The sequence below is a fragment of the Fusarium fujikuroi genome, chromosome FFUJ_chr01 (assembly GCF_900079805.1).
Source record: "Fusarium fujikuroi IMI 58289 draft genome, chromosome FFUJ_chr01".
NCBI classification, from domain to species: Eukaryota; Fungi; Ascomycota; class Sordariomycetes; order Hypocreales; family Nectriaceae; genus Fusarium; species Fusarium fujikuroi.
Window position 1 is genome coordinate 3,341,022 of NC_036622.1, and position 22,945 is coordinate 3,363,966.

General features: G+C 50.2%; 10 protein-coding genes; 7 read left to right on the forward strand and 3 right to left on the reverse strand.

The window, feature by feature from the left end:
* Nucleotides 1-1,305, forward strand: FFUJ_01077 (probable ubiquinol-cytochrome-c reductase cytochrome c1 precursor; the record flags this gene model as incomplete). XM_023567952.1 has 4 exons in its annotated part: nt 1-192; nt 225-382; nt 513-575; nt 633-1,305. 4 exons carry the CDS (start codon nt 1-3, stop codon nt 1,303-1,305), a joined length of 1,086 nt encoding a protein of 361 aa, XP_023424458.1.
* A 1,073-nt stretch (nt 1,306-2,378) lies between these two features.
* FFUJ_01076 (uncharacterized protein) lies at nt 2,379-3,065 on the forward strand (the record flags this gene model as incomplete). Its single annotated transcript, XM_023567963.1, has 1 exon — nt 2,379-3,065. One exon carries the CDS (start codon nt 2,379-2,381, stop codon nt 3,063-3,065), a length of 687 nt encoding a protein of 228 aa, XP_023424459.1.
* A 456-nt stretch (nt 3,066-3,521) lies between these two features.
* Nucleotides 3,522-5,012, reverse strand: FFUJ_01075 (probable 26S proteasome regulatory subunit YTA3; the record flags this gene model as incomplete). XM_023567975.1 has 4 exons in its annotated part: nt 3,522-4,634; nt 4,683-4,797; nt 4,854-4,945; nt 5,010-5,012. The coding sequence occupies 4 exons, from the start codon at nt 5,010-5,012 to the stop codon at nt 3,522-3,524; spliced, it is 1,323 nt and encodes a 440-aa protein (XP_023425565.1).
* A 453-nt stretch (nt 5,013-5,465) lies between these two features.
* FFUJ_01074 (probable chaperonin CCT4, cytosolic) lies at nt 5,466-7,235 on the forward strand (the record flags this gene model as incomplete). XM_023567986.1 has 4 exons in its annotated part: nt 5,466-5,528; nt 5,582-5,633; nt 5,687-6,342; nt 6,393-7,235. 4 exons carry the CDS (start codon nt 5,466-5,468, stop codon nt 7,233-7,235), a joined length of 1,614 nt encoding a protein of 537 aa, XP_023424460.1.
* Nucleotides 7,236-7,618: 383 nt separating this feature from the next.
* FFUJ_01073 (uncharacterized protein) lies at nt 7,619-8,105 on the forward strand (the record flags this gene model as incomplete). XM_023567997.1 has 2 exons in its annotated part: nt 7,619-7,705; nt 7,764-8,105. 2 exons carry the CDS (start codon nt 7,619-7,621, stop codon nt 8,103-8,105), a joined length of 429 nt encoding a protein of 142 aa, XP_023424461.1.
* Nucleotides 8,106-8,467: 362 nt separating this feature from the next.
* On the reverse strand, nt 8,468-8,815 carry FFUJ_01072 (related to COX17 protein; the record flags this gene model as incomplete). XM_023568008.1 has 3 exons in its annotated part: nt 8,468-8,608; nt 8,665-8,729; nt 8,791-8,815. The coding sequence occupies 3 exons, from the start codon at nt 8,813-8,815 to the stop codon at nt 8,468-8,470; spliced, it is 231 nt and encodes a 76-aa protein (XP_023424462.1).
* A 790-nt stretch (nt 8,816-9,605) lies between these two features.
* On the forward strand, nt 9,606-10,854 carry FFUJ_01071 (related to putative sterigmatocystin biosynthesis lipase/esterase STCI; the record flags this gene model as incomplete). XM_023568019.1 has 4 exons in its annotated part: nt 9,606-9,662; nt 9,712-10,107; nt 10,160-10,427; nt 10,481-10,854. 4 exons carry the CDS (start codon nt 9,606-9,608, stop codon nt 10,852-10,854), a joined length of 1,095 nt encoding a protein of 364 aa, XP_023424463.1.
* Nucleotides 10,855-11,977: 1,123 nt separating this feature from the next.
* On the forward strand, nt 11,978-13,042 carry FFUJ_01070 (uncharacterized protein; the record flags this gene model as incomplete). The annotated part of the gene is made up of 1 exon (XM_023568030.1): nt 11,978-13,042. One exon carries the CDS (start codon nt 11,978-11,980, stop codon nt 13,040-13,042), a length of 1,065 nt encoding a protein of 354 aa, XP_023424464.1.
* Nucleotides 13,043-13,828: 786 nt separating this feature from the next.
* Nucleotides 13,829-15,433, reverse strand: FFUJ_01069 (uncharacterized protein; the record flags this gene model as incomplete). The annotated part of the gene is made up of 1 exon (XM_023568041.1): nt 13,829-15,433. The coding sequence occupies one exon, from the start codon at nt 15,431-15,433 to the stop codon at nt 13,829-13,831; it is 1,605 nt and encodes a 534-aa protein (XP_023424465.1).
* Nucleotides 15,434-19,202: 3,769 nt separating this feature from the next.
* Nucleotides 19,203-22,457, forward strand: FFUJ_01068 (related to MUC1 Extracellular alpha-1,4-glucan glucosidase; the record flags this gene model as incomplete). Its single annotated transcript, XM_023568052.1, has 1 exon — nt 19,203-22,457. One exon carries the CDS (start codon nt 19,203-19,205, stop codon nt 22,455-22,457), a length of 3,255 nt encoding a protein of 1,084 aa, XP_023424466.1.
* Nucleotides 22,458-22,945: the final 488 nt, after the last annotated feature.

Consider the following 22,945-nt stretch of genomic DNA (forward strand, 5'->3'; position numbering starts at 1 on the left):
ATGCTTGCCAGGTCGTGTTTGCGCTCGACGCGCACCTTCAATGGCCTCCGGAACGGCCCTTCTGCTGTCACCAAGGTATGGCACGATCCTACCACCTCTGCCAGCGAGCTTCCCGTTTGCCGAGAGATGACAACCACGAACCTCGACACGCCGCAGCCACGCCAATCGCAACTGAATGCGCCTCAATTGCATGTACACGATTGCTGACCCCATTTTCTTCCCAGCGTGCCGCTTCCTCGAGCTCCAGCGCCGCCAGCGATGCCTCTGCCACCCGATTGAACCTGGCTGCCGCCGCCTCGACTACCCTCGCCCTCGGCTCCATGGCTTGGTACTATCACCTTTACGGACCTGTTGCCTTTGCTATGACTCCTGCTGAAGAGGGGTACGTGATGCCTTCGGTTCTTGATTGTGGTGTTTCTGCATCATCTCAATTTAGGTGATGAGGCATAAATGCTGGCTATCGATGATCCGCACTGTTATTGCATCACCAATTGCTAACAGTGCCCATATAGACTTCACGCTACCAAGTACCCTTGGGTTCACAACAAGTGGTTCAAGACCTTCGACCACCAGGCGTAAGCTGCCGCCGATCCTGTAGAACACGCCGTGTCGAATTACTGACCCCCTCATAGTCTCCGCCGTGGTTTCCAGGTTTACCAGGAGGTCTGCCAGTCCTGCCACTCCCTCAGCCGAATCCCCTACCGAACGCTCGTCGGCTCCGTCTTGACCGTTGACGAGGCCAAGGCCCTTGCCGAGGAGAACGAGTACCCCGGTGAGCCCGATGAGCAGGGTGAGATCCAGATGCGCCCCGGAAAGCTGGCCGATTACATGCTGCCTCCTTACAAGAACGAGGAGGCTGCTCGATTTGCCAACAATGGTGCTCTCCCCCCGGATCTGTCTCTTATCATCAAGGCCCGTCACGGTGGCTGTGACTACATCTTCAGCTTGCTCACCGGCTACCCTGAAGAGCCCCCTGCTGGTGTTCAGGTCGCTCCCGGCATGAACTTCAACCCTTACTTTCCCGGTACCGGTATCGCCATGGCCCGTGTTCTTTACGACGGTCTCGTTGAGTACGAGGATGGTACCCCCGCCACCACCTCTCAGATGGCCAAGGATGTTGTCGAGTTCCTCAACTGGGCTGCCGAGCCCGAGATGGATGACCGAAAGCGAATGGGTATGAAGGTCCTTGTCGTCTCTGCCTCTCTGTGGGCTGTCAGTGTCTGGGTGAAGCGATACAAGTGGGCTTGGCTGAAGTCCCGAAAGATCGCCTACGATCCCCCCAAGGAGGTCAAGGTCCGCCGCTAAAGGGGCAACATCTCAAAGTCTCATTTGTATACTAGTCGCCCCTAGAGCAGCTCCTTTGTCGGCGGTGGCGGGTAGAAAAGAAGCCTGGTCGTGGAAGGAAAGGTGGATGTTAGAGTGTAAATCAGATGAATCGTTTTCAATACCTTATTCGACAAACTACACTGGGAAATATGAAGGGGTGACGGGTGGTAAAAATGTGAAAGCTCTCTGTACTCGTGGCCGCCACTTTCCCTGCCTCCAATACTTGTTATATATGATTCAAAGTTCTGATCTGAACAACCCGAGTTCATTGCGTTCTCAGCACAAGCCTTGGTTAAGTTTACTTTGGCACTGTTCAACCCCGCCCCAGACTTATATCTCATACTTTTTTATGTAGAACGGACTTCAGCAAGACAACCGACTCATGTGTCATTATCAATACACAAAAGATAACGAGTGATATCTAGGAGGTCTTGTCTCGGGCTCATCAAGATACCTTGAAATGTCTTTCAGCGAGGGACTCTAAGTTTGTGTTATTGGCTTGAAATATAAACATTACATAAGTATCTACGTATCTATGCCATCCCTGATTCGTAGCCTCACTAGATTCTATGCTTCAACTTGGCAAGCATTTACGAAAAGCCGTTAAAACATGCTGCCATTCATATCAAACCGTTGAATGCGTGAATGGTTCCAGTGGTTTGTTCACTCAACGTCCAAGGTTGATACAGGCCTCCTCCCTTGTCATTGGACGATAATCAGCTAGTAACATTCAACCTCCACCCATTAACCAAACAGGAACCACTTTTCACTAGGTTACAGCAGGTGCCTTCTTTAGGTACCCTACTAAGTTGACCAGTCACTGTTGCTCCTCTTAACCACTCCCCTTCAATCCTATTTGGTTCTCAACCTCCTCCTCTCACCTCCACGCCCTCATACTCGATTGTCGTCTTGTTCGCCTTTCTTTTAGTGCCGCTGGGATACCTCAATAGTGTTTTGTTCCGTGTCAAATCTGACCAACACTTGTTTCGCTGCCATACTCAAATTTGCCTCGCTGCACATACTTGATAAGTCCGGGCAAGGACCACACCACAATGCCCTTCGTTGGAGAAGACGCCCACGTAGGACGTAAGCGACGATGGAGCGTCGACAACGAGCAGTCCAGATTGTCTCTATACCCTTCAGAGGAGACCAAGGACTATTATATCCTCGATCAACGGCCGGACTCAGCCTTACGAAAGGTCCTTCCAGTTTCGAAGCGAACCCGTATTACCGGCGACGATATTCACGTTACCGACGGCCTCAACCCTTCCAATTTCTCTTTCAACACGCCCCACCGCCGACGGCGCTCATCACAACTTAAGATGCTGCCGGTGCAGCCCGCCTTTGCCATATCTCGAGTGACAGGCTCTCTGCTTGTTCCCTGTAACATCTGCCACCGCAAACCAACCAAGAAATCTGATCTCGACTCCTTTGCCAATTGCGATGGATGCGGCGAGCGCACTTGCTTCATTTGTATTAGAGAATGCCATGGTTGGAATCTGGATGGTGGCTTTGGTGTCTCGGAGCAAGAAGTACTTTCAAGGTCGTTCCACATGGATGATGTTGATGATAGACAGCAACAAGAACAGAACGATACGAAGAACGGAACCCGGCAAACGGACAAGGGATGGAAAGCTGTTGGACACCGGGCTGTTGTGTGCAGTCGGTGCAGTATTGAGTGCGGAGCAGAAGGAGACGTCGCATGCTTGGGCTGCTTCTCCCGGATGGAAGGCTCATGAGTCGGAAAATGCATGGCATTATGGGGCTTTGTGGACGAATAATGATGGTTTTCTCGGGCTTAAGCTGGGCGCACACATCTGCCTTAGGTAAGGTAGTTCTGCAGGGTATTTTGAGCGACGGATCTGCTCTTTGGATGGTACGATTGGACTCATATAGCACGTTAGCGTTCATGGGCATATCATGGGAACGGTGTTTCGGTTTTCCAGGACCTTGATGGTCTTGTTTTATGGCATTCGGATTGTAAATGAAGCACAGCGTAATTTCACAGTAGATAGATTCTGCAGATATCAATATGGCATCTGGAGCACCATAAACCAAGTCATTAATGCAATTAATTCACTTTCGGGCATGCTTGTAGAAGCAATTTGTTCATTGTGACGTCTATATTCCCGCCATCCAATTGCCCTGTATTCATACACCGCATTAAAATACACCTTGCCTTATGGTGAGTATGTCTAGTTGTACTGCATATACGTCGCCGTCGAGTTGAACTTAAGGTTACCCTTGATGACCTTGTCAACTGCACTGAGGAAGTCCTTCTCGGATGCAACCTTTCTCCTTGCGCGAATGGCATACATGCCGGCCTCAGTGCAAACACTACGCAGCTCAGCACCCGTTGCGTTGGGGCAGAGACGAGAGATGAGCTCCCACCGGATGTCCCGCTCAACCGACATGGATTTAGCGTGGATGCGCAAAATGTTAGCACGGCCCTCAAGGTCGGGCAGCGAGAACTCGATCTTTCGATCGATACGGCCCGGTCGCATGAGTGCAGGATCCAATGTAGAGGGTCTGTTGGTGGCAAACATGACCTTGATGTTTCCACGAGCATCGAAACCGTCAAGCTGCGTAATAAGCTCAAGCATAGTTCGCTGAACCTCGTTGTCTCCACCAGCACCATCGTCAAATCGAGCACCACCAATGGCGTCGATCTCGTCGAAGAAAATGATGCATGCCTTCTTTGTACGGGCCATCTCGAAGAGCTCTCGAACCATCCTTGCGCCCTCGCCGACATATTTCTGAACCAGCTCACTACCAATAACTCGGATAAAGGTGGCGTCTGTTCGGTTGGCAACAGCTCGGGCACAGAGGGTCTTTCCGGTTCCAGGAGGACCATAGAGCAGGGCTCCCTTGGGAGGATCAATACCGAGGTTGACAAAGCGCTCAGGAGACAGTAGAGGCATTTCGACAACTTCCCGTAGCTTCTCAACCTGCTCCTTACAACCACCAACATCGCCGTAAGTGACATCGGGCTTCTCCTCCACCGTCATCATCGTAACGCTCGCATCGATTTTGGGCGGTAGGGGAAGCATAATTTGGTACTTGTTCCTATCGACACCCACGCGCATCCCTTCTTCGATGTCGGTAGGACTGACGCGCTCTCCAAGCTGGACAACGAATTTTGCGATTTGCTTGACGTTGATCACATATTTGCTCTTGGCCTCGTCGCCCTTCTCGTCAGCTATGATTTTCGTGCAACGTGCCACCTGGAAAGGTTGCTCTTCAGACATTCGCTGACGGTCGGCGGCCACATCCCATAGATGGGGAGGCGCGAGTCCTGTGTCGGATTCCTATTGATGTTAGAAGTCTGTCCCTCATTCGCAGAATTCCCGCCCAACCTTGACGCCGATCTTCTCATCGACACTTTGTTGCTTCTCCTTGATCTGCTTCTCGAGCTTCTTGATAGATGTACCGTAAGGCGCGGCGCCGTAGGTCTTGAGAACCTGAATATCCCTGGCGCTGGTGTTAGCAGACCAATGGCACTCTCATTTCCAGGAAGGCATTCGTACTCGTCTGTTAGAGGGGTAATCTTCTTCTCTTCTACCTCATCGTCGGCAAAGTTCTTCTGGTACTTTTCCCAGTTGGAGCCGGTTGCGGAAGGCTGTTGCTGGCTGTCAGTATGGGATAGGACACAACTAAGCTTGTATGCCTGTAATGAGACTGACCATGATGAGGACCGCGGCTCTCCAATCGTATAATAGTGCTTCAAGGGTCTGATATGAGGGTTCTGTATTTACGAGGGCACTTGTGGATAAACTATGATCAAAGAGGGTCGAATTGTTGCTGCTGTGGTCGTGAATGTTTGGTGTTGGAGGTGTCACCGAATGCCTTCCGTAATCTGTGAGTTGCCTTGAGCGAGCTTGGAGCACGGACCCACGTAATAGTGCCGCTGGAGCCAAAAGCAGACTAGGACGCTCAGAGTTAGCTCAAGGAACCTCTCGGAGCTGGATGATCTCTATCCCCGATCCAAAATTTCTAGGTTGACAATTCCACGGCGGAGTAGGGCAGCCTAGGGGAGGTGGGACATCTCCAAGAAGTCCAGTCGTGTTCCTACAAAGCCCCGCCATCAACATCACTTCTTTGCTTTGAGGATCTAGGGACCGCCAAATTATTACCAAAATATGTCTGCCCCAGTCGCAGCTCCAGCCCCTACAGCGGGAGGCTCTAGCAATGCTACTTTCCGAGTATGAAGAGCTCCAGACAGGTTTTTGAGCTTCACCCCGCTAACTTTAGACAGGATAAGGAGAAGCCCATGGCGGTGCGCTCCTCGAACATTGTCGCCGCTAGAGGTATGGCGCCTTTGGTGCAACAACAAGCTTCACAAATATTAACAGTTGAACAGCTGTCGCGGACGCCATCAGAACCTCTCTCGGTCCCCGAGGAATGGACAAGATGATTCGAGGTGGAAAGGGCGAGACCATTATCACAAACGATGGAAATACCATGCTCAAGAGCATGTCTGTCATGCATCCCACAGCAAAGATGCTTGTCAACCTTTCTGGTGCCCAGGATGTTGAAGCTGGTGATGGCACGACATCTGTTGTCGTTATCTGCGGAAGTCTTCTTGGTGCTGCCGACCGACTTCTCTCCAAGGGCATCCACCCTTCCGTCATCTCCGAGTCCTTCCAACGAGCTGCCGCCGCCGCCGTCGAGGTCCTACACGACATGTCCCTCCCAATCACTCTGAGCGATACTTCCTCGTTACTGCAAGCTGCCAACACCTCTCTGTCGTCCAAGATTGTCTCCCAATATTCGAATTTGCTTGGGCCCATGGCGGTGAACTCAGTGACTAAGACCATCGACCTGAAGACCGCCGATAACGTCGATCTTAAGAACATTCGAATCGTCAAGCGAGTTGGTGGAACAATTGAAGATAGCGAACTTGTTGATGGTCTCGTCCTTACCCAGCCTGTGCTCAAGAACGCTGGTGGTCCGGCCCGAATGGAGAAGGCTCGAATTGGTCTCATCCAATTCCAGCTGAGTCCCCCCAAGCCTGATGTATGTCCATTTCTGTTGCATGAGGAGTACCTCTTACTTACAAATTATAGATGGAGAATACTATTCAGGTCAACGACTACCGACAAATGGACAAGATCGTCAAGGAGGAACGATTATACCTCCTGAACATGGCCAAGAAGATCAAGAAGGCGAAGTGCAACGTTCTGTTCATCCAGAAATCTATCTTGCGAGATGCTGTCAACGATCTATCACTACACTTTCTGGCTAAGCTTGGTATCCTTGCTGTCAAGGACATCGAGCGCGACGAGGTCGAATTCATCTGCAAGTCAACTGGCTGTAAGCCCATCGCTGATATTGATTCTTTCACTGAGGATAAGCTGGGCTATGCGGACCTGGTTGAGGAGGTTCAATCTTCTGGATCGCGCATGGTCAAGGTGACAGGCACCAAGTCTGTCGGCAAGACCGTTTCCGTGGTTGTACGAGGTGCCAACTCTCTGATCCTTGAGGAGGCCGAGCGAAGTCTGCACGACGCTCTTTGTGTGGTACGATGCTTGGTGAAGAAGAAGGCTCTCATCGCTGGTGGTGGTGCCCCTGAGATTGAAATTGCTGCACAGCTATCCAAGCAAGCGCGGAGCTTGACAGGTACCGAGGCAATCTGCTGGAAGGCTTTTGCGGATGCTCTCGAGGTGATTCCCACCACACTGGCCGAGAACGCCGGTCTCAACAGTATCAAGGTAGTGACGGAGCTACGACACCGACACGAGATGGGCGAGAAGAATGCAGGAGTCAGTATCAAGTCCGGAGGAGTCAACACCAATATTTCCAAGGAGAACGTGTTGCAGCCTCTTCTTGTTAGCACAAGCGCGATCGAGCTGGCGGCCGAGACAGTCAAGATGATTCTGAGGATAGACGACATTGCTTTAACCCGCTAGAGTGAGATATCCCCCCCTGCAGCATCTGCCTTGGGTTGTATGAAAATACCAAAATGGGTTCTGGATCTGCCAAAAGCATTGCATTTTATAGAGTATGGTGAATCCTATAATTTATGCGTGGTGATTGATTGAGTTCTTCTACTGTGTTGGATGTGTACTCGCTACCTAGTGATTAATGTTGGAAACCGGTGGTGGAAGGCAAGTCCGCTCCTTCCATCTGCAACCTTACCTACCTTACTTGCGATACATGTCGTCTCAAGGTACCTGAGGTGCCAAAAAAGTTTTGTTCATACAATATTTCAACAACTCCTTTCGGTCTAACCCAAGCATTTCAGCTTTACGATATTAGTTTGTGCATTTACTCGCTGCGATCCGTCTCAACCATGGCTGCAAGTGACGAGTCGAATTATTCCAGCAATGAGGACGGCAAACCCGATTTTGCTGCAAAAGCTCATGGTCGCCTTTTGCAGGTAAGATTTGCGACATTCTGATCCACAACCGGAATTTCGCTGACTCTTTCGATGGCAGTTGAAGAAGGGGCGAGATGAGCGCATGAATGCTATTGTTCAGGAGTCGGCTACAGAGATGGACAAGTTACGCAGCAGCATCGCCAGGTTTCAACAAGATCGACGAACAAAAGAGTATACAATCCAAAAGAGCTTGATCTCAGGGATACAACTGACGATTGGCAGAGTGCGCGCGGTTGCCATTTCTGTGACCAGGATTATGGAAGCAGTAGAGCGCAGGAAAGGCATTGAGCAGCAGATGGAAACACTCGTTTCTCGGCTAGTCAACAAGACCCAGGAAGTTGAGTCCATGATGAAAATAGGCCTTCGGGGAAGGGAAGACGATATAAAGAAGACTAAATGACTGGAAATCACGGCCATGTTTTCTTGTCGGGACATTTCATTCTTGAGGTTAAGGCAGGCTAGTGGAAATGAACCTGCGCATGAGCCTGTGACGGACACTCACAATCAATCAAACTCTCGAACATTTATGAGTTCTTCCTGTTACTCACATTGACCCGGCGGCGAACAAGGATAAATCTTCAGGAATGCGCATCACTTACAAGTTAAACAGGACATATCACGCCACTGCGGACCATCAATGTTTACGATATTCTCCGGAGGGGAACATGCATGGATTGCCCTTTATTCTACATTTATTGCATCTGTTGTACACGGTCATATTCTATGGCCGAAGTCATTCCATCGTATGAAGTTGTGAACCTTTTACACCTGGTATCCAAATCCCGACATGCATGATCGGTACTGGTCGATTAGGGATTTGCAGTCGGCGGCAGGATCTTTTGCGTTGGAGAAGAGCATACACTCATCACGCTTAGCCTTCTCATCCTTGCACACACAGCAGGGCTTGTAGGGGTGTTAGCATAGTAATTGAGAGCCGTTTTGATCAAGGAGAAGCTCACCTTGGGCTTGCTAGCAGCTGTCGTGGAAGGGGACGCAACATTTGCGGCGGCGCCCACGGGTGAAGCTATAGGGCCATGTCAGTGTGAATTTAAGAGCAATTGAGTGCTTTGGAGGCTTTAACATACAGATTGTTGTCTGAGCTGCGTCCATCGTGTCTGATTTTAATTCGTGGTTGTGAATTAACAAGTCAAGAAAACAGATCGTCGGCTAAGTTGACCTGAATCCGATCATTCGTTTCCAATGGCGAAAGGCGCCAGGGAGTCAGATTTCTAAGCTCTGTCTACTAAGGCCGCTGACCAATCATTTCTCGCGGCTCACGTGGAGTCGCGAGGCCTTCGCGCTTCCCTTCTGACGTCATTTCTTTACTGTCACGCAATTAATGCAATGAGGTAGAGAGATCCATTGTTATGAGTGTTCCGGATTTGGACTTGGGTATAAACCTATCCAGCTCGATATCGAGGTTCTCGCTCATCGGTCTTGATGTTTACGAAATTACCGATCTGGGAAAATGGTCCCTGTAATTTGGAGCCGGCGTCTCCCGGGGACTGACATCGCGGGCCCACCCGCTCGCCGGGCCTCACGGATTTACGCCGGCGACAAGGGCAGATTCTCACCCGCTTGGTGACATATCCTGCAACTTGAGTGATGAAGGTGCCGTCGTATCCAATCATTTTACTGACCCTTTCCTCTGTTGGCTTACTACGGGCTCGTAAATCCATCCTGTGCTTTACTCGAGCCCCTAATTGCGTGAGTCACCGCAAGTCCCATTGAATCTGAGCTGTAAATCGCTTTGTCTTGTGAATGTTGAGAAATACCGAGCCTTCATCTCAACAGATCATCGGCTGGAGTCCTAGCTATAAAGCCAAAGGCTCCCGGACCCAGGGCAAACTCGCCAGGCATAAAAAGACGGTCTTCGTTCTATCTATTCAACAAATTAACCATGCTTAACATTGAGGAAATCCGTGCCCTTGGAGATGTTCATCCAGAATTTGAGCCTGTAAGTTGTCCAATACTCTCAGACATCACAAGTTATTCACAACCTTCAGATCATCAGAGCCCATAATCCAATGCTTAACGGATGGGATATGAACACTGAGCTGGAATCCTTTCGCCAGATGATGGCTCAGGTGAAACAGTATCGACCTAAACCTGACCCGGCCACACTTTCATACCACACCAAAGACTTCAAGATTACTCTGAGAGATGGCTTTGAAGTTGACGCCAGATCATACATACCCAATGGTGATGTGCCATCTGACGGACGTCCTGGACTTGTTGTCTTTCACGGTGGAGGCTTTGTCACAGGTGATCTTGACACTGAAGCAGGACTATGTGTCGAGTTCACAAAGCTGGGAGGCATTGCTGTGAATATCGATTACCGCCATGCTCCCGAACATGTGTTCCCCCAAGCTATCAATGACGCCTTTGATGCTACGATTTGGGTGAGTGAACCTTGATTCAGGAGATTAATGCGGGAATGCTGAAACCAGGCAGGTATCTCAAAATGTGGACAAGCTTGGAATCAACCCGTCCAAAGGCTTCATTATTGGTGGTACAAGCTCAGGCGCCGATATCTCTCTGACCATCTCCCATCTGTATAGAGACGCCGGGACCTTGCACCCTCTGACGGGTGTTTATGCTCCAATCACCTCTGGTGTCAATGATCAGACTGTCCCTGAAAAGTACAAGGAGTACTTCATCAGCTATGAGCAAAATGCCAAGGTTCCCGTGTTTAGCGCAGAGTCGATGAAATTCATTCACTGTATGCCTGCAACTCTCCCATGCCTACCTAGCTTGTACTGACAGGTTTCACAGCGAAGTATAGACCTGAACCAAAGAGCCCTCTTGCTTTTCCGGTTGCATTCCCCAGTCATGCAGGCCTTCCCAAGACCTACTTTCAGGCCTGTGGGATGGACCCTGTCAGAGACTGCAGCATTGTGCTTGAACAAATCTACAAGGACGAGGGAGTGCCCACAAAGATTGACATCTATCCGGGTCTTCCTCATGCGTTCTGGGCTATATTTCCAGAACTTGAGATATCGCAGAAGCGTGAGCGGGATGCCGTCGAGGGTCTAAAGTGGCTGCTGGCTGGTGAAGGCCTTGGGCAACGTCAATCAATAGACTATTTGTTATTGTTTGGTTTCAGTGAGTCAGACAAGCATATTGAAATGTCGAATCAACACTGGTAGTCGTGTGTTTCCACGCGTGCGAAATGGTTGACGGTGCAGGTGACGTAGACCAGCCGTGTAAGTGGGCAAACTCGAGGAGCTGTGGCCAAAAGTACGAATCTGTCGAGATCTCGGAATGGACGCAGAACAAAAGAACAAGAGCATTTGGAAGATACCTACAAATTTGGATGTCTTCTAGATTTATAAATAAATAAAAATTACGAAAAAAAAGAAAGAGAGAGAAAAGGTTTCCAGACAACACTCTCTGAGTAGAGTATGTTGAGACTGAATCTCAGGATCACCCATCCTTTCAAGGAAGACTATCTCTCACACAGCGCGCCTGACAGAGTCCTCAAGCAAAATCTTGTTAATGTTAAACTTGATCTCAGAGTCCAGTAGACAATTAATTAGAGGCCACGCGGCTGCTGGCAGACTGATTGATCTGACGTGTACCTACCTATTGCCGAATGACTCAGCAGTCGACGGAAATTAGGTAGCCCACGAATCGTCATTGAATAATTCTTTGAGTTGCTTTTACCTTCGAATAAGCTCGGATAATAGTATTTGTCTGTAAAGTCGCCATCCGCACATTACAATAGTGCGAAAAACACAAACACACAAACCGGTGCCGAATTAACGGACTCGGAGTGTGGCCCAATTTATTCGCCCCCGGTGTTTTATTGGTCTCGGGACCGATCATGCTCCCTCACGCAACCCCCAGCCCAAGCCAGACCTTAGTTACTCTTTGAAGGCGATTTCAACGAGATGTGAGTGCGCGAGTGAGTGGCCGCGCGGCAACAAGAATGTCCCGAACCAAACGCATTTGCCTTCTCTGCTGATCCAAATGGTTCGACCACTTCATGTGAGTCTGGTACATGTGTCTACTGTGCCTAGTCAAGGTTACGATGCGGGTTACGCATGTGTCTAGATCTCGCCTCCTAGCGGATGAGATGCCCCATCTGGCAGCCCGTCTCAATGGAGAATTTTTTTTATATATAAATCGTATGCTATGTCGACACTGGATGGTACGATATTCACCACCAGCTTCCTCTACATCATCTACATTTATAAACACTCTTGACCCCTTCTCACTATCATCACTACTATAAACCAACCCATACTTGATAAGTATCCATTACACAAAATGAGTCGACAACCAAACCCATTCAACAATGCAAACTTCTGGGATTTCATTCAGCACTTTGATCCCAACCAAGCAACTGGACGGGGAGTAGATCACCAGACTGAGACTCCGTTTCCCTCTTTCATGGCCGGTTTCCCCTTTGGTTCGCCAGCTGGCCCTCACCCTCCTCACCCTCCTCACCCTCCTCATCCCCATGGGCATGGACATGGCCCACGAGGACGACCTCCTCCACCCCCCGAGGCTGACGGTTTCGTCTGGGGTCCTTGGTTCGCTGGTGAAGGTGCTCCCGACAGTCGAACCCATGACGAGCAACGCCAGCAGGCAAACGAGGCTCAGCAAGCTGCCAGAGGTGAAAGCCACGAGTCTGACGAGACCATGAACGTCCCTGACCCCGAAGAAGTTGCTCCTGAGGAGAGTCAGTGCGGAGCTCGGCCTGAATGGGCCGGGCGAGGTCGTGGCCGTGGCCGTGGCCGTGGAGGCCCTCGATGCGGTCGAGGTCGAGGCCGCGGTGGCTTCCCTCACGGTCCTCACCATGGTCCTCATCACGGCCCCCATCCTCCCCCTCCCCCCTATGGTGGCCCCTTTGACCTTGCTGGTCTCTTCCGCGGATGGGGCAACCATCCTTTCGTTCGCAACATGCGCGAGCAGTTCCAGGAGAACCAGAACCAGAACCAGGAGCAAAACACCAATGACTCATCCGACTCCTCCTTCAACCCACCTATCGACATCTTCAACACCGAGAAGTCATATGTCATTCACGTCGCCCTCCCCGGCGCAAAGAAAGAGGATATTGGTCTGAACTGGGATGGCGACCGCAACCTTCTCAAGATCGCAGGCGTCGTTCACCGCCCTGGCGATGAAGCCTTCCTCAGCACTCTCACCTCTGGCGAGCGCAAGGTCGGTATGTTTGAACGCAACGTAGCTCTGCCGCCCACTGGAGCAGATGAGCGCGACGAGGTTGATGGTCTGGGTATCACCGCCAAGATGGAGGATGGTGTCTTGGCCATTACTGTGCCCAAGGCTGAGAAAGAGTGGACTGAGATCCACAAGATTGATATTGAGTAAGGATTGGGAAAGGTTAGAAATGATATGTTATGATATCCACACTTGTAATGGAGTTTGACAGCTGCTATGGCTTTTGGTCATTTCACGATAACGTCGTTTAGCTTCTGGTTTTTAGTTCGGGCTCTGTTGACGCGAATACCTTGAGTACGTAAATTCGATATATGTATATACATATATTTAGCAAAGGCGGAAAAAGAATAAGATTAAACCACAAAAAAAGGAGAAGGAGGAGGAATAAAATATACAAACTTATATTCATTTATCAAAATCTTCATTCGCAGACGTGATTAGTCCCCTGTAAACCCTTTGTGATCCAAATTCACATGACAGAGCGGAGAATCAAGATGACAAATATAATATATTTACTTTATTTATTTATTCAGTCTAACAGCTTGAAGCTGAACATGTCTTCATCCGCGTTAAGGCCTATGCAATGGGTATATGCTAGAATGTAGTGGAAGTTCTGTCTCAGAAGAAAAGGGCTTTGCCGGGCTCTCCAAGCCGGTCGTGTGTAAGAAGGAGAATATAAAAATAACGTGCTCCAAAGTGCTTTCGTCATGTCGGTCGAACAAAAGAGCTCGGTATGCTCTTTGCACAATATGCAATTTCAGATGATCTTTCCAGGGTAAAAAAGTGTAGGAATAACAAAGAAAACAAAAGTGAAACCCAGCAAAGTGAACTCCTATGTAGTCCTCAACGTCCAATCATTAGGGTATTAGTGAATCGAGCTGGGCATGTCCCTCGTCACTTCAGAAACAAAAAAAAAGAGCGTCCAAGATTCGCTTGCTATAACTCAAGCTCGCGAGTGATCTCCTCGCGCACATGGCGAGACCACTTGAGAATGGCGGTCTCAAAATCAATCCAAGCCTGTGGAGATGCGTTGTACTGGACTCCGAGCACATCGACTTTCAACATGACCTCGAAGCGCAGTTCGGCAGCTTTGACCCAGTACCGTAAGTTGTCAGCGCAACGATAGGGCTTCTGGGTATCAGTATGAAAGCTTCCAATGGCACCAAATCGTCGTCGCGATTTGTGCACAACGGCATTGTGAAGTTTAACCAGTCGCACACCATTCTGCATGGCTTCGAGGAAAGGGGTAGGCTTCGCATCTGAAGGCGACATTGACTTCCATTCTGGCAAAGGTTCAGAAACCGTGTCCATGGACATGAGAAACGCTCGTTCCCGCTCCAGTTCGCGACCAGCCCAGTCGCCCTTGAGCCATGTCCAGCCGACCCGTTCAGCCCTCTCCGCGTCTTCGATCTCCTGTTCCTTTTTCAAGATATCAAAGACACTCTCGACCCAGTCATTCATCGTTTTGATCTCCTCTTCCCTCATGCCTTCTTTGAAATTTCGGGTGGCCATCTGCCTTAATGTCTCCATGACAGCCAACAGGTCTGCCCTGACTTGCTTCTCGGGCTTAATAGAGTCAAGACGGTCAGGCAGTTCGTGCGCTGTGTAATAAATTTTTGCCGCGCGGATTGCCAACGTAACAACATCGAGAATATGCATTCCTTGCAGCTCAAACCACCCTTGTGTGTTTTCCGCTGGCATGTTGGGGTAGTCAGGGGCACTGGACGGTTCCTCGTAAGTACCGGTTCTTCGCGCCTCAACTTCATTCAGTGCCTTCTTAGCGTCGCCAAGCGTCTGCTCGAGTTCTGACTTGAGCTCCAGAATGGTGGGTGGCTTGGGGACCACCTTTTCACGGTGGTGATACGTGCTCACAGTCGGTGGGAGCATATCACCGCCAAGGTCACTGAAGTTGTCCTCATAATAATCATCCAGCCCCTCGATGGGAGACTCAACAAGGCCGGTACCGAAGCCCTGTGAGCTGAAATCTGGGCTGCTGTCGGTAGAAGCGTATGACGAGTCAAAATCCGAACCAACGATCTTGGGCAAAGCTTCGGCATTCGTGTCCAAGGAAGAGAGATCCAGGGTGGCGCGCTGCTGCTTCTTCCTGGCCAATTGACCACCCTTGCCGTCAAGTAAGCCTGTTCGAGCAAAATAGTACTGCAGATGCGCGATGCTGCCCAGGCTCATCACGCTCTCGCGGGATCGGGCGCTGGCGGCAAAATCAGTTCCTTGTGGCCGCATATATCCCCGTCGGCGACTCCTGCCGTCAAAGTTATAACTGGAGTGACGAGAAATGGCCGAAATATCTGGATGGCGATTCTTCAGCATGCTAGTGTCGAGGCTTCCGGTGGAATGACGATTGAACTTCTCTATGCCCAGAGCATCCCGAGGATTGGCATCGTTACTGCCATGCGACCAAGAGGATGTCGTCGACAAGCAGCGGGAGAGCTCTGGACATGCACCGATAGCTGGTGTTGGAAGAGCGTCTGGAGGCGGGGAGTCGCAGCGAAATGACGGTGTCTGATCGTTGGTGGCAGCCATCATGCTATAGATGCTATGCGGGTACCGTGCTAAACAAAAGAGAGTGCAGAGTGTGATAGAGCTTGCTTGAACTTGATTTATCGATGCGTAGTAGTACAATAGTCGATCGACCCTCGCGAGATCAACCCTGTGACCTTTGACGGTGACGTTGTGTCTGTGAAGAATGATCTGCACTTACACAGATTCACAAACACGAGAGATGAGGTCCCACACGATATCTCGGGGATAGCTTGGCCTAGAAATTGGGGCTTGATAATGGATCAGCCCGGGAACTGCGACTGGGTTGCGCTGCGGCTGAGGGACAATGATCGAGAGAGCGAATAACAGAAAAGGCGAGGATCGAATATACGCAGCAATCGAGGGGTAGCAAAGTCAGAAGACAGAACAGCAAGACAAGATGAGACCAGGTAAGGAGGGGGGAGGAATTAGATTAATTAAAAAGTTGACGGCGACAAGACGGGAAGGGGAAATTCAATGGATGAATGATTTCCAGGGGGTTTCCAACGGCGATGGGGCGACCTGATGCCTGGAAACAGTCAGTGGTTGGCGGGACAGGCATGGGCACGGGCAAAGCCAGGGTAATTACACATCCAGTTCTCCAATTCTCACGGATACCGACTGGACAGCGAAGGGCCAACGCGTGACAGGGGTGATTAACAGACGATGGAGAAACTAACTACCTAGTTAAGCTGCTGGTCGTAAACAGAGCAAGGATTGAAGAAATATTTCGTGTTTTCCAGAAGCCGCGTGTCGTCAGGGTTTATCGGTAGAGCAGGAACAGTAGCAGGAGCCGGAGGGAGGTAGAGGGAGAGTCGACAGGTACGTTTTCTATTCGTTTATCCCGTCGTGATGGCGGTTTGAGATGTACCTAGAGTCGACAAAGGGCTACCATATATTTATTACCTGTATGGCTTGGGACAGAAGAGGATTGAGATCGGCACCACAAGCGCCAGAGAGAGGGAAAGAAAGCTGGTACAAATGGCAAGACCATCCAGTAAGCCCTTCAAGTAAGAGAGCTCAAATAGGAGGCCGTCGACTGGACACAACCGACCACCCGTTCCTTGAACCTGGAACAATTGGTACAGGAGCGTTTATCAATACGACAAATTGCACGGTCAGATGTCAGGCATGAAGAAATAGATGGGGCCAAAGGGGGGGGATCGAATATGGAGCAATAGCATCGGCATGATTAGGACAGCAGCGAAGCTCTTTTTTATTAATATCACAATTGTCGATAACCGACAGCACGCCAGTATCATATCCCCGGGCAACCTGCAATTGTACAGAAACGGATCGTGGGTTTGCAGATTCAGAGGGCTGGGCCTCTCGCACAGGCTTTATCGGACATGCTAATCTCCTCCAGGTTGATTGGAATTCTTGCTTGCCTGCACTGGGCCCGTTGCTATGGGCATCAGCAGTTACGAGTTTCAGACTTTCATTGGAACTCCATCCCGATGACGACAAGGAGCCGTTTACAACAAAGCTCCGTGCTCAACAAAGGCCATTGGACCCCGTGAAAGTCGAACCTGGGGCTCGGGACGGGCCCGATGGTTAATTCTTCCGTTATTGGGTTCATGCACTTACAGATCAAGCTTCCCCAAATCTAGCCGTGATTGGTGAATGAATAGATCAATGTTGATGCCTCTGATGTATGTACGGAGTAGGTATTAGCAGTGTTTATTTTCCTTTTTTTTATATATTTTTATTATTCTTTTTTTTTTAAAAAAAAAAAAAAAAAAAAACCTTACTTGTCTCAAGGTTTGTGAATGAACGATACTGGCAAGACTGAGGTTTTTTTACTAACTGCTGCCAATTAGGTATCTCCCAGCATTTGGCATAATACCAGACTGAATATATGTGATATTCTGTTCCCAATCAACTAATTGTCCACTTTACAAGCTTCCTCACTTTAAGCAACCTTTGGATCGACAGCAGCCTATCCCATGGACAGGCCGATATGCGCTAATTCTGACCGGCTGCTGCTAGGCGAGATCATTGACCAGGGATCTAGCTCTTCAGACAATTCGCAAGCAAATCAGAGGCAGCCTATGATCCAATCCCGGCAGTTATCCCAGGTCAGTGTGCGTCAATCGTCTTTTCCTACGTTCAAGTATTGTACTCCGTACAGAGAGACGAGACTACCTACGAACATGTGGGTATGGAATTCAAAACCCTCAATTGTACATACTTCTTCCTGCGGGTTTCTTGTCTATAGGTTTGCACACTCCGTGTTCATCGAAGCTTGTATCCGTTGCTTTAAAGACAGCTCATAAACCTTCTTTATGCTCAGGTCTTTGACTTTCAGTGGCTTCCATCTTACCTCGTTTGGCCTTTCTCTTTGGCTATCGTTCTGATTGCCGGATTGAGATTAACTTTTATTTTTCTTCACTCTATGTATTCTTTTTCCCACAGGTAGTTTTTTAATACAAACTGAACTCCCATGTTAGGTATTTTCGCCGGCCTTGGCTACCAACCTTGTACCTGCCGAAACCTAGCCAGGTACCTATTCCATGCCTCTGGCCCTTCCATCCATTTAGGTATCCTCATCTAATAAGTCACAACCAATCTTCAAGGCCTTTAGTTGCCGGCAAGATTTTCTTTACCCTTTGACTACAAGCGTTTGACTACGAACTCTTCTTTGTTGGCTTCTCTCTTGTCCTGCCAACTACAGCTCAGCCTTTCTCCACCTAGGACAGTCATTTCATCTTGGACACATCGTGTTATTCTCTTCTCAAATACTCTGCCCGAAACGTTGGCCCCCTTTTGTCTCCGCCTGGCTCTCTCTGTCTCTCTGTCCTCATCGGACGATAGCCGTGTTGCTCGCGTTTGATGGGAGTTCGAATACTTCGGTTCCATCTGAACTCTCCTCTGCGACAACATTTGATCCGATCCGACTGTTCTTGTTGTACTCTCCACCAACGCACCTGTCCTGCCGATGTGCTCATCATTTGTCTACCTATTTGAGCTAGGCGAGGTTATAGCTTGAGGCCGAGACGACAGTTCCTAATCGACTTAAACGGCAGCGTGTAAACCTTTGACTGGTCATTTCTGATTCACCAAAAGTTGCTTCTGTTGTTGCAGCTACTCCTATACTCCTGCAGCAGTCTCCCACCTTAGTACTGAGGAACGCTTCTTGCGCGCTGCCTTACCTCCCTCCAATCAGTGGCTGGCAGTCTGGTAATCTCCGCGACAGAGGACCCTCAAAACTTGGCCGCTAGCTCCACCCAAGCTATCATTGACAGCAACCCTCAGCCCATCCATCGCATCCTAGATGTGCATGTGCATGTGAGAGCGTCGTATTCATTCGACCACTCTCACTTCAACTTTCTACCCCGACACGGTTATTGGGGTTCGCATTGGCCTCAGCGATCAAGGCTGCACCACACCATGACATTTTGATAGCGCACGGTTGGGCCAGAGTGATTAGTGGCACTGAAAGGCAAGATATTTGTCTCAGGGAAATAGAGGGAGAGATTCTCAGTGCATAAGGACACTCTGTGACAGTTACGCAGAAAAAGTTGGACATTTCACGCCTCACCAACAATCATCCAATCTGCCCTGTCTTGTTTTTTTGTTTTTTTTTCCCATCTGCGCATTGACGGGTTACGAAGAACATTTCGCTTCTGAATCTCGAGTGCAAAACCACCATTCAACAAATCCTGGCTTCTGGAACCTGGATCTGCACTTCATAACTTGGACTGGTACACCCAATTTCTAACCAGGTTTCCACCTGTCCCTCGCTTTCCGAGGGGCCAACTCCAACGATTAGATGAACACCATCGATTTGAACGCGACGACCTCAGCCGTCAAAGATAACAACGACAGCGACTGGCTGTCAAAGGCTGATCCCTTTTTATCAACGCCTGCTGCAAGCCCTGAAACTAACCGACCTACCGACCTGGGCGAGCTTGCCAGCGCCAACTGCTACAGTGACCAGGACCATGATGTGCCCACGGACAGCCTGCTGAATTTCGCTGATGTCCCTGGTCAACTATCTCACCTGCCATTCAACCCTGGTTCAGCCAATCCCTCCTCCACCAACACCCCAGATCCTAATTCCAGCTTGCTCACTTTCTCATCTTCCATTATTGACACAACTCCGACTTCTTCTGCCTCGTCTGTCACCGATACGCCCACGAGTAGCACGACTGCTGTTGCCTCAGCCGCGATAACCCCTGCCACGATAACAAAAACAACGTCAACGTCAACAAACGCTCTTCTCCCGTTTCCTACTCCAACGTCACCTCTACCATCATCTGCTCTTCGCAAGACCTCACCAGGATTAGCTGCCCGGCTAAAAGCCTTGGGATTTGGCGCCCAAAAATTCTCCACGCCCCCGATAACGCCTCAAAACGACCGAATCGGCCGTCTGAACGAAGACCAGCTTCGACAGCTCGACGAGAAGCACCAAGCGGGTTCGGTCAAATCGGTCATCGCCCGGCGCGGTCGTCCGTGGAAGGGCGCCGGCGCTTCTTCCTCACCAAAGCCCGTCGCCCACGACCCAAATCCTGAGCTACCGCTGTTCAAGGTCGAGATTCCCGATTCTGCCGTGGCCTTGTTGCCCGAGATTCAAACCCCCGAACCCCTGGACATGGACACTCAAAAGTATCGGCTCCCTGACCACACCAATGGCAATGGGACAAAGGTCACCCTGGACACTCGCCGCGAACACATCGAGCGCACCACACGCCCTCCGTCTCCTGATAGCGCAGGTCTGCCTCCTCCGCCACCCCCGAAGGATACACCACCAATCGCAACTTCTACGCCGGCTACGCCCCCGACCGACTACGTTCCCAGCCTCAACTCATATTTCACACCTGGCCATAACCGTCCCGGTTCCATATACACGCTATCGCGCGCTTCTTTTGCCTCTCAGCTTGCTCAGTTAACGTCACTGCAACTCCCAGATGCCGAATCGCTAGCGAGCCAGGTTACTGCCATTCCAACGGCTCAAGTAGCTGCCAAAGCCCTGATCAATGCTGCCGAGCAAATCAGGAGCTGGATATCCAAGGCATCGGAGGTCGTGGAAGGCCTGGATAGCGAAGATGATGTCGAGTGGGCTGCGGCTGGTGGTCGCGAGGGCCTGGCTGAAGTCGAAATGGCTATCACTCGGTTCGAGGAGCTTGTCAAAGCCTATGTTGGAGCTATCGAGCAGTTGCAAAGCAGAAGGGATGTTGCCAACGTATCTGTGCAAGACCTGACCCAAGCTGTTTCGCAAATGGAATCAGTCATTCATGAGTGGGAGAAAATCCGCAGGACGCTACATGTGGTAAGAGCTCAGGTGGAAATAGCTATGGAGTGGGAGGAACTTTGGAACAATGTTCTCGGAGATGTACAAGGGGAAATGGACGAACTCAGCAGACTTGTATTTGAGATGGAAGAACGACGACACAAGAGCTTGATGGCTGCCAACGCTGACAGTGTTGACATTGGGGACCTTGAGACGATTGTGGAAGAGAACCCTATCCAGGCCGGTCGATTGCAGGCCCCAAGTCGTTATAGCCTTCCGACTTTTCCAGTAACACCTAACTCACCAGGCACGCCCACCTTGTCGCAGGACGACTCGAGTTTACTGGCTCTGTTTGCTCGAATGCAGCCTCTGAGAGCATCTCTCGACTTCCTGCCGATGCGGCTGTCCATGTTTGAGGCGAGGGCCCAGCCATCGTTTCCCACAGCCTGTGAGGAGCTAAACATGCGTCGTGAAGGACTCGATGCTAGCTACAAGAAGCTCGAGAAGGATGCTGAGTCACTACGCAAGGAGTTAGGTGAGGATCGATGGGTTATCGTTTTCCGAGGTGCTGGTAGGCAAGCACAGAAGATGCAAGAGTCTGTCGAGCGCTCTCTCCTCAAACTTCGAGAGGCTGCCGACTCCGGTATGCATCTGACTAACCAGCCTGCTCTGATGAAGAAGTTGGAAAGCTATGAGGCCAAAAGAATGCACTATGGGCCAGCCATTGAGCGTGTCCTCTCAATCATCGACAAGGGTGTCAGTGAGCGGCTAACAGTTAATGGTGAAATTCTGCGATTGCATAACGACATGCAAAATAGGTGGCAGGCTTTGAAACAGCAGATGAAAGACGCAGAGTCATTGATTGAGGAAATTCATGCAGATAAGGGTCAGCAGCTACGGGATTCCATCTCCAGTATGCTCTCAAACGATCGCTCAACTTTAGGTAGCGGACGTGAAACCCCCGGCAGCTCACCACCATCGTCAGTTATCATGTCGAGTTTGGGACTGGATCCCCATACGCCATTATCAAAGAACCCAAAAGTACGGGCTACGCCAGGTGCTGCCAGCCGCCAAATTCCTCCGAACCGTCGACACTCTTCACTGCCAGCACCAACATCACAAACAAGCCGGAAATCGGGTTTCTCTCGCCTTTCCACCATCACAGGCTCTTCGTCTACTACCAGTTTGCCGCCTAGTCAGATTAAACGGCCAGATTCGAAGCTTGCACACCGCCCACGTTGGAACGGTTCGACAAATACTTCAGATGTCGATACTGGTCACAATTTTAAACCTCTTACGCTAACGACACCGAGCCCATATGCTAAAAAGAGCCCCGTCGCGCATAAATCCGCTGGCTCAACTACACCAGGTTCTAGCACCTCAAAGCTACCGACGTTGCGCAGCCCTCTAGCGCGTGCCTCATCAGCGTCTCCCAGAGTCGAAGAAACGCCCACTAGAGGCAGTCACTCGAACCTCTCATTCCGGGAGAGGCTTGCATCCCCTGGTGCAAACTCTCAGCCATTGCCAAAGCCACGCCTGGCTTCTCATCAATCAACAACGGCCCTCTCCGGCAGACGCTCGTCTCTTCAGGCCTCAAGATCTATCGGACTCGATGGAGACCGGCACAGCAGGCCTGCTAGTTCCCTTGCTATGTCTTCGAGGAGGATTAGTCTTCTACCTCAGCCCACAGAAACTGGCCGGGCCAGCCCTGCCTCTGTCTCGAGTGTTCGGTCTACAATGCGTAAACCTTCTCCTGCTGAGCCGAAAGATTCAAAGCCAAGATGGAGACATTGAACGCTACACACCTCTACTGTATCATAGCCTGTTAACAGCCTCGCCCAGGAACGATGCTTTCCGTTCCATTGTAACATCATATTCCATCGATTTGATTTCGTTATACGAACCCCGGGGCCTCGCTATCAGTCTCAACATTATCAAAGAGCCTGGCGTAACATTTACGAAATAATTCTTTTCAGCAGCAAGGCGTACCGGGATCACATCAAGACGGTTGAAGGAGTTTGGGGCATAACTGAAGAGATGACACAGTCTTGCTTTCCCGTTTTCTTTGTCTGGACTCCGTAGTTCCCGGCCACGAGCCAAACTCTTTCGCTCGACATTTCCTTTCTTTTTGTGCCAAATTGTGCACAATGTGCTGTAATTAGGACGGAGAAGAAGGAAGCTAAGTGGTAATCTAGGCTGGCACAATATTGCTGCATCGTAACATTCGCATCATGCTTCCGCTCTACGAGCCGCCTGTCTAGATGTAGAAAGAACTCTAATCA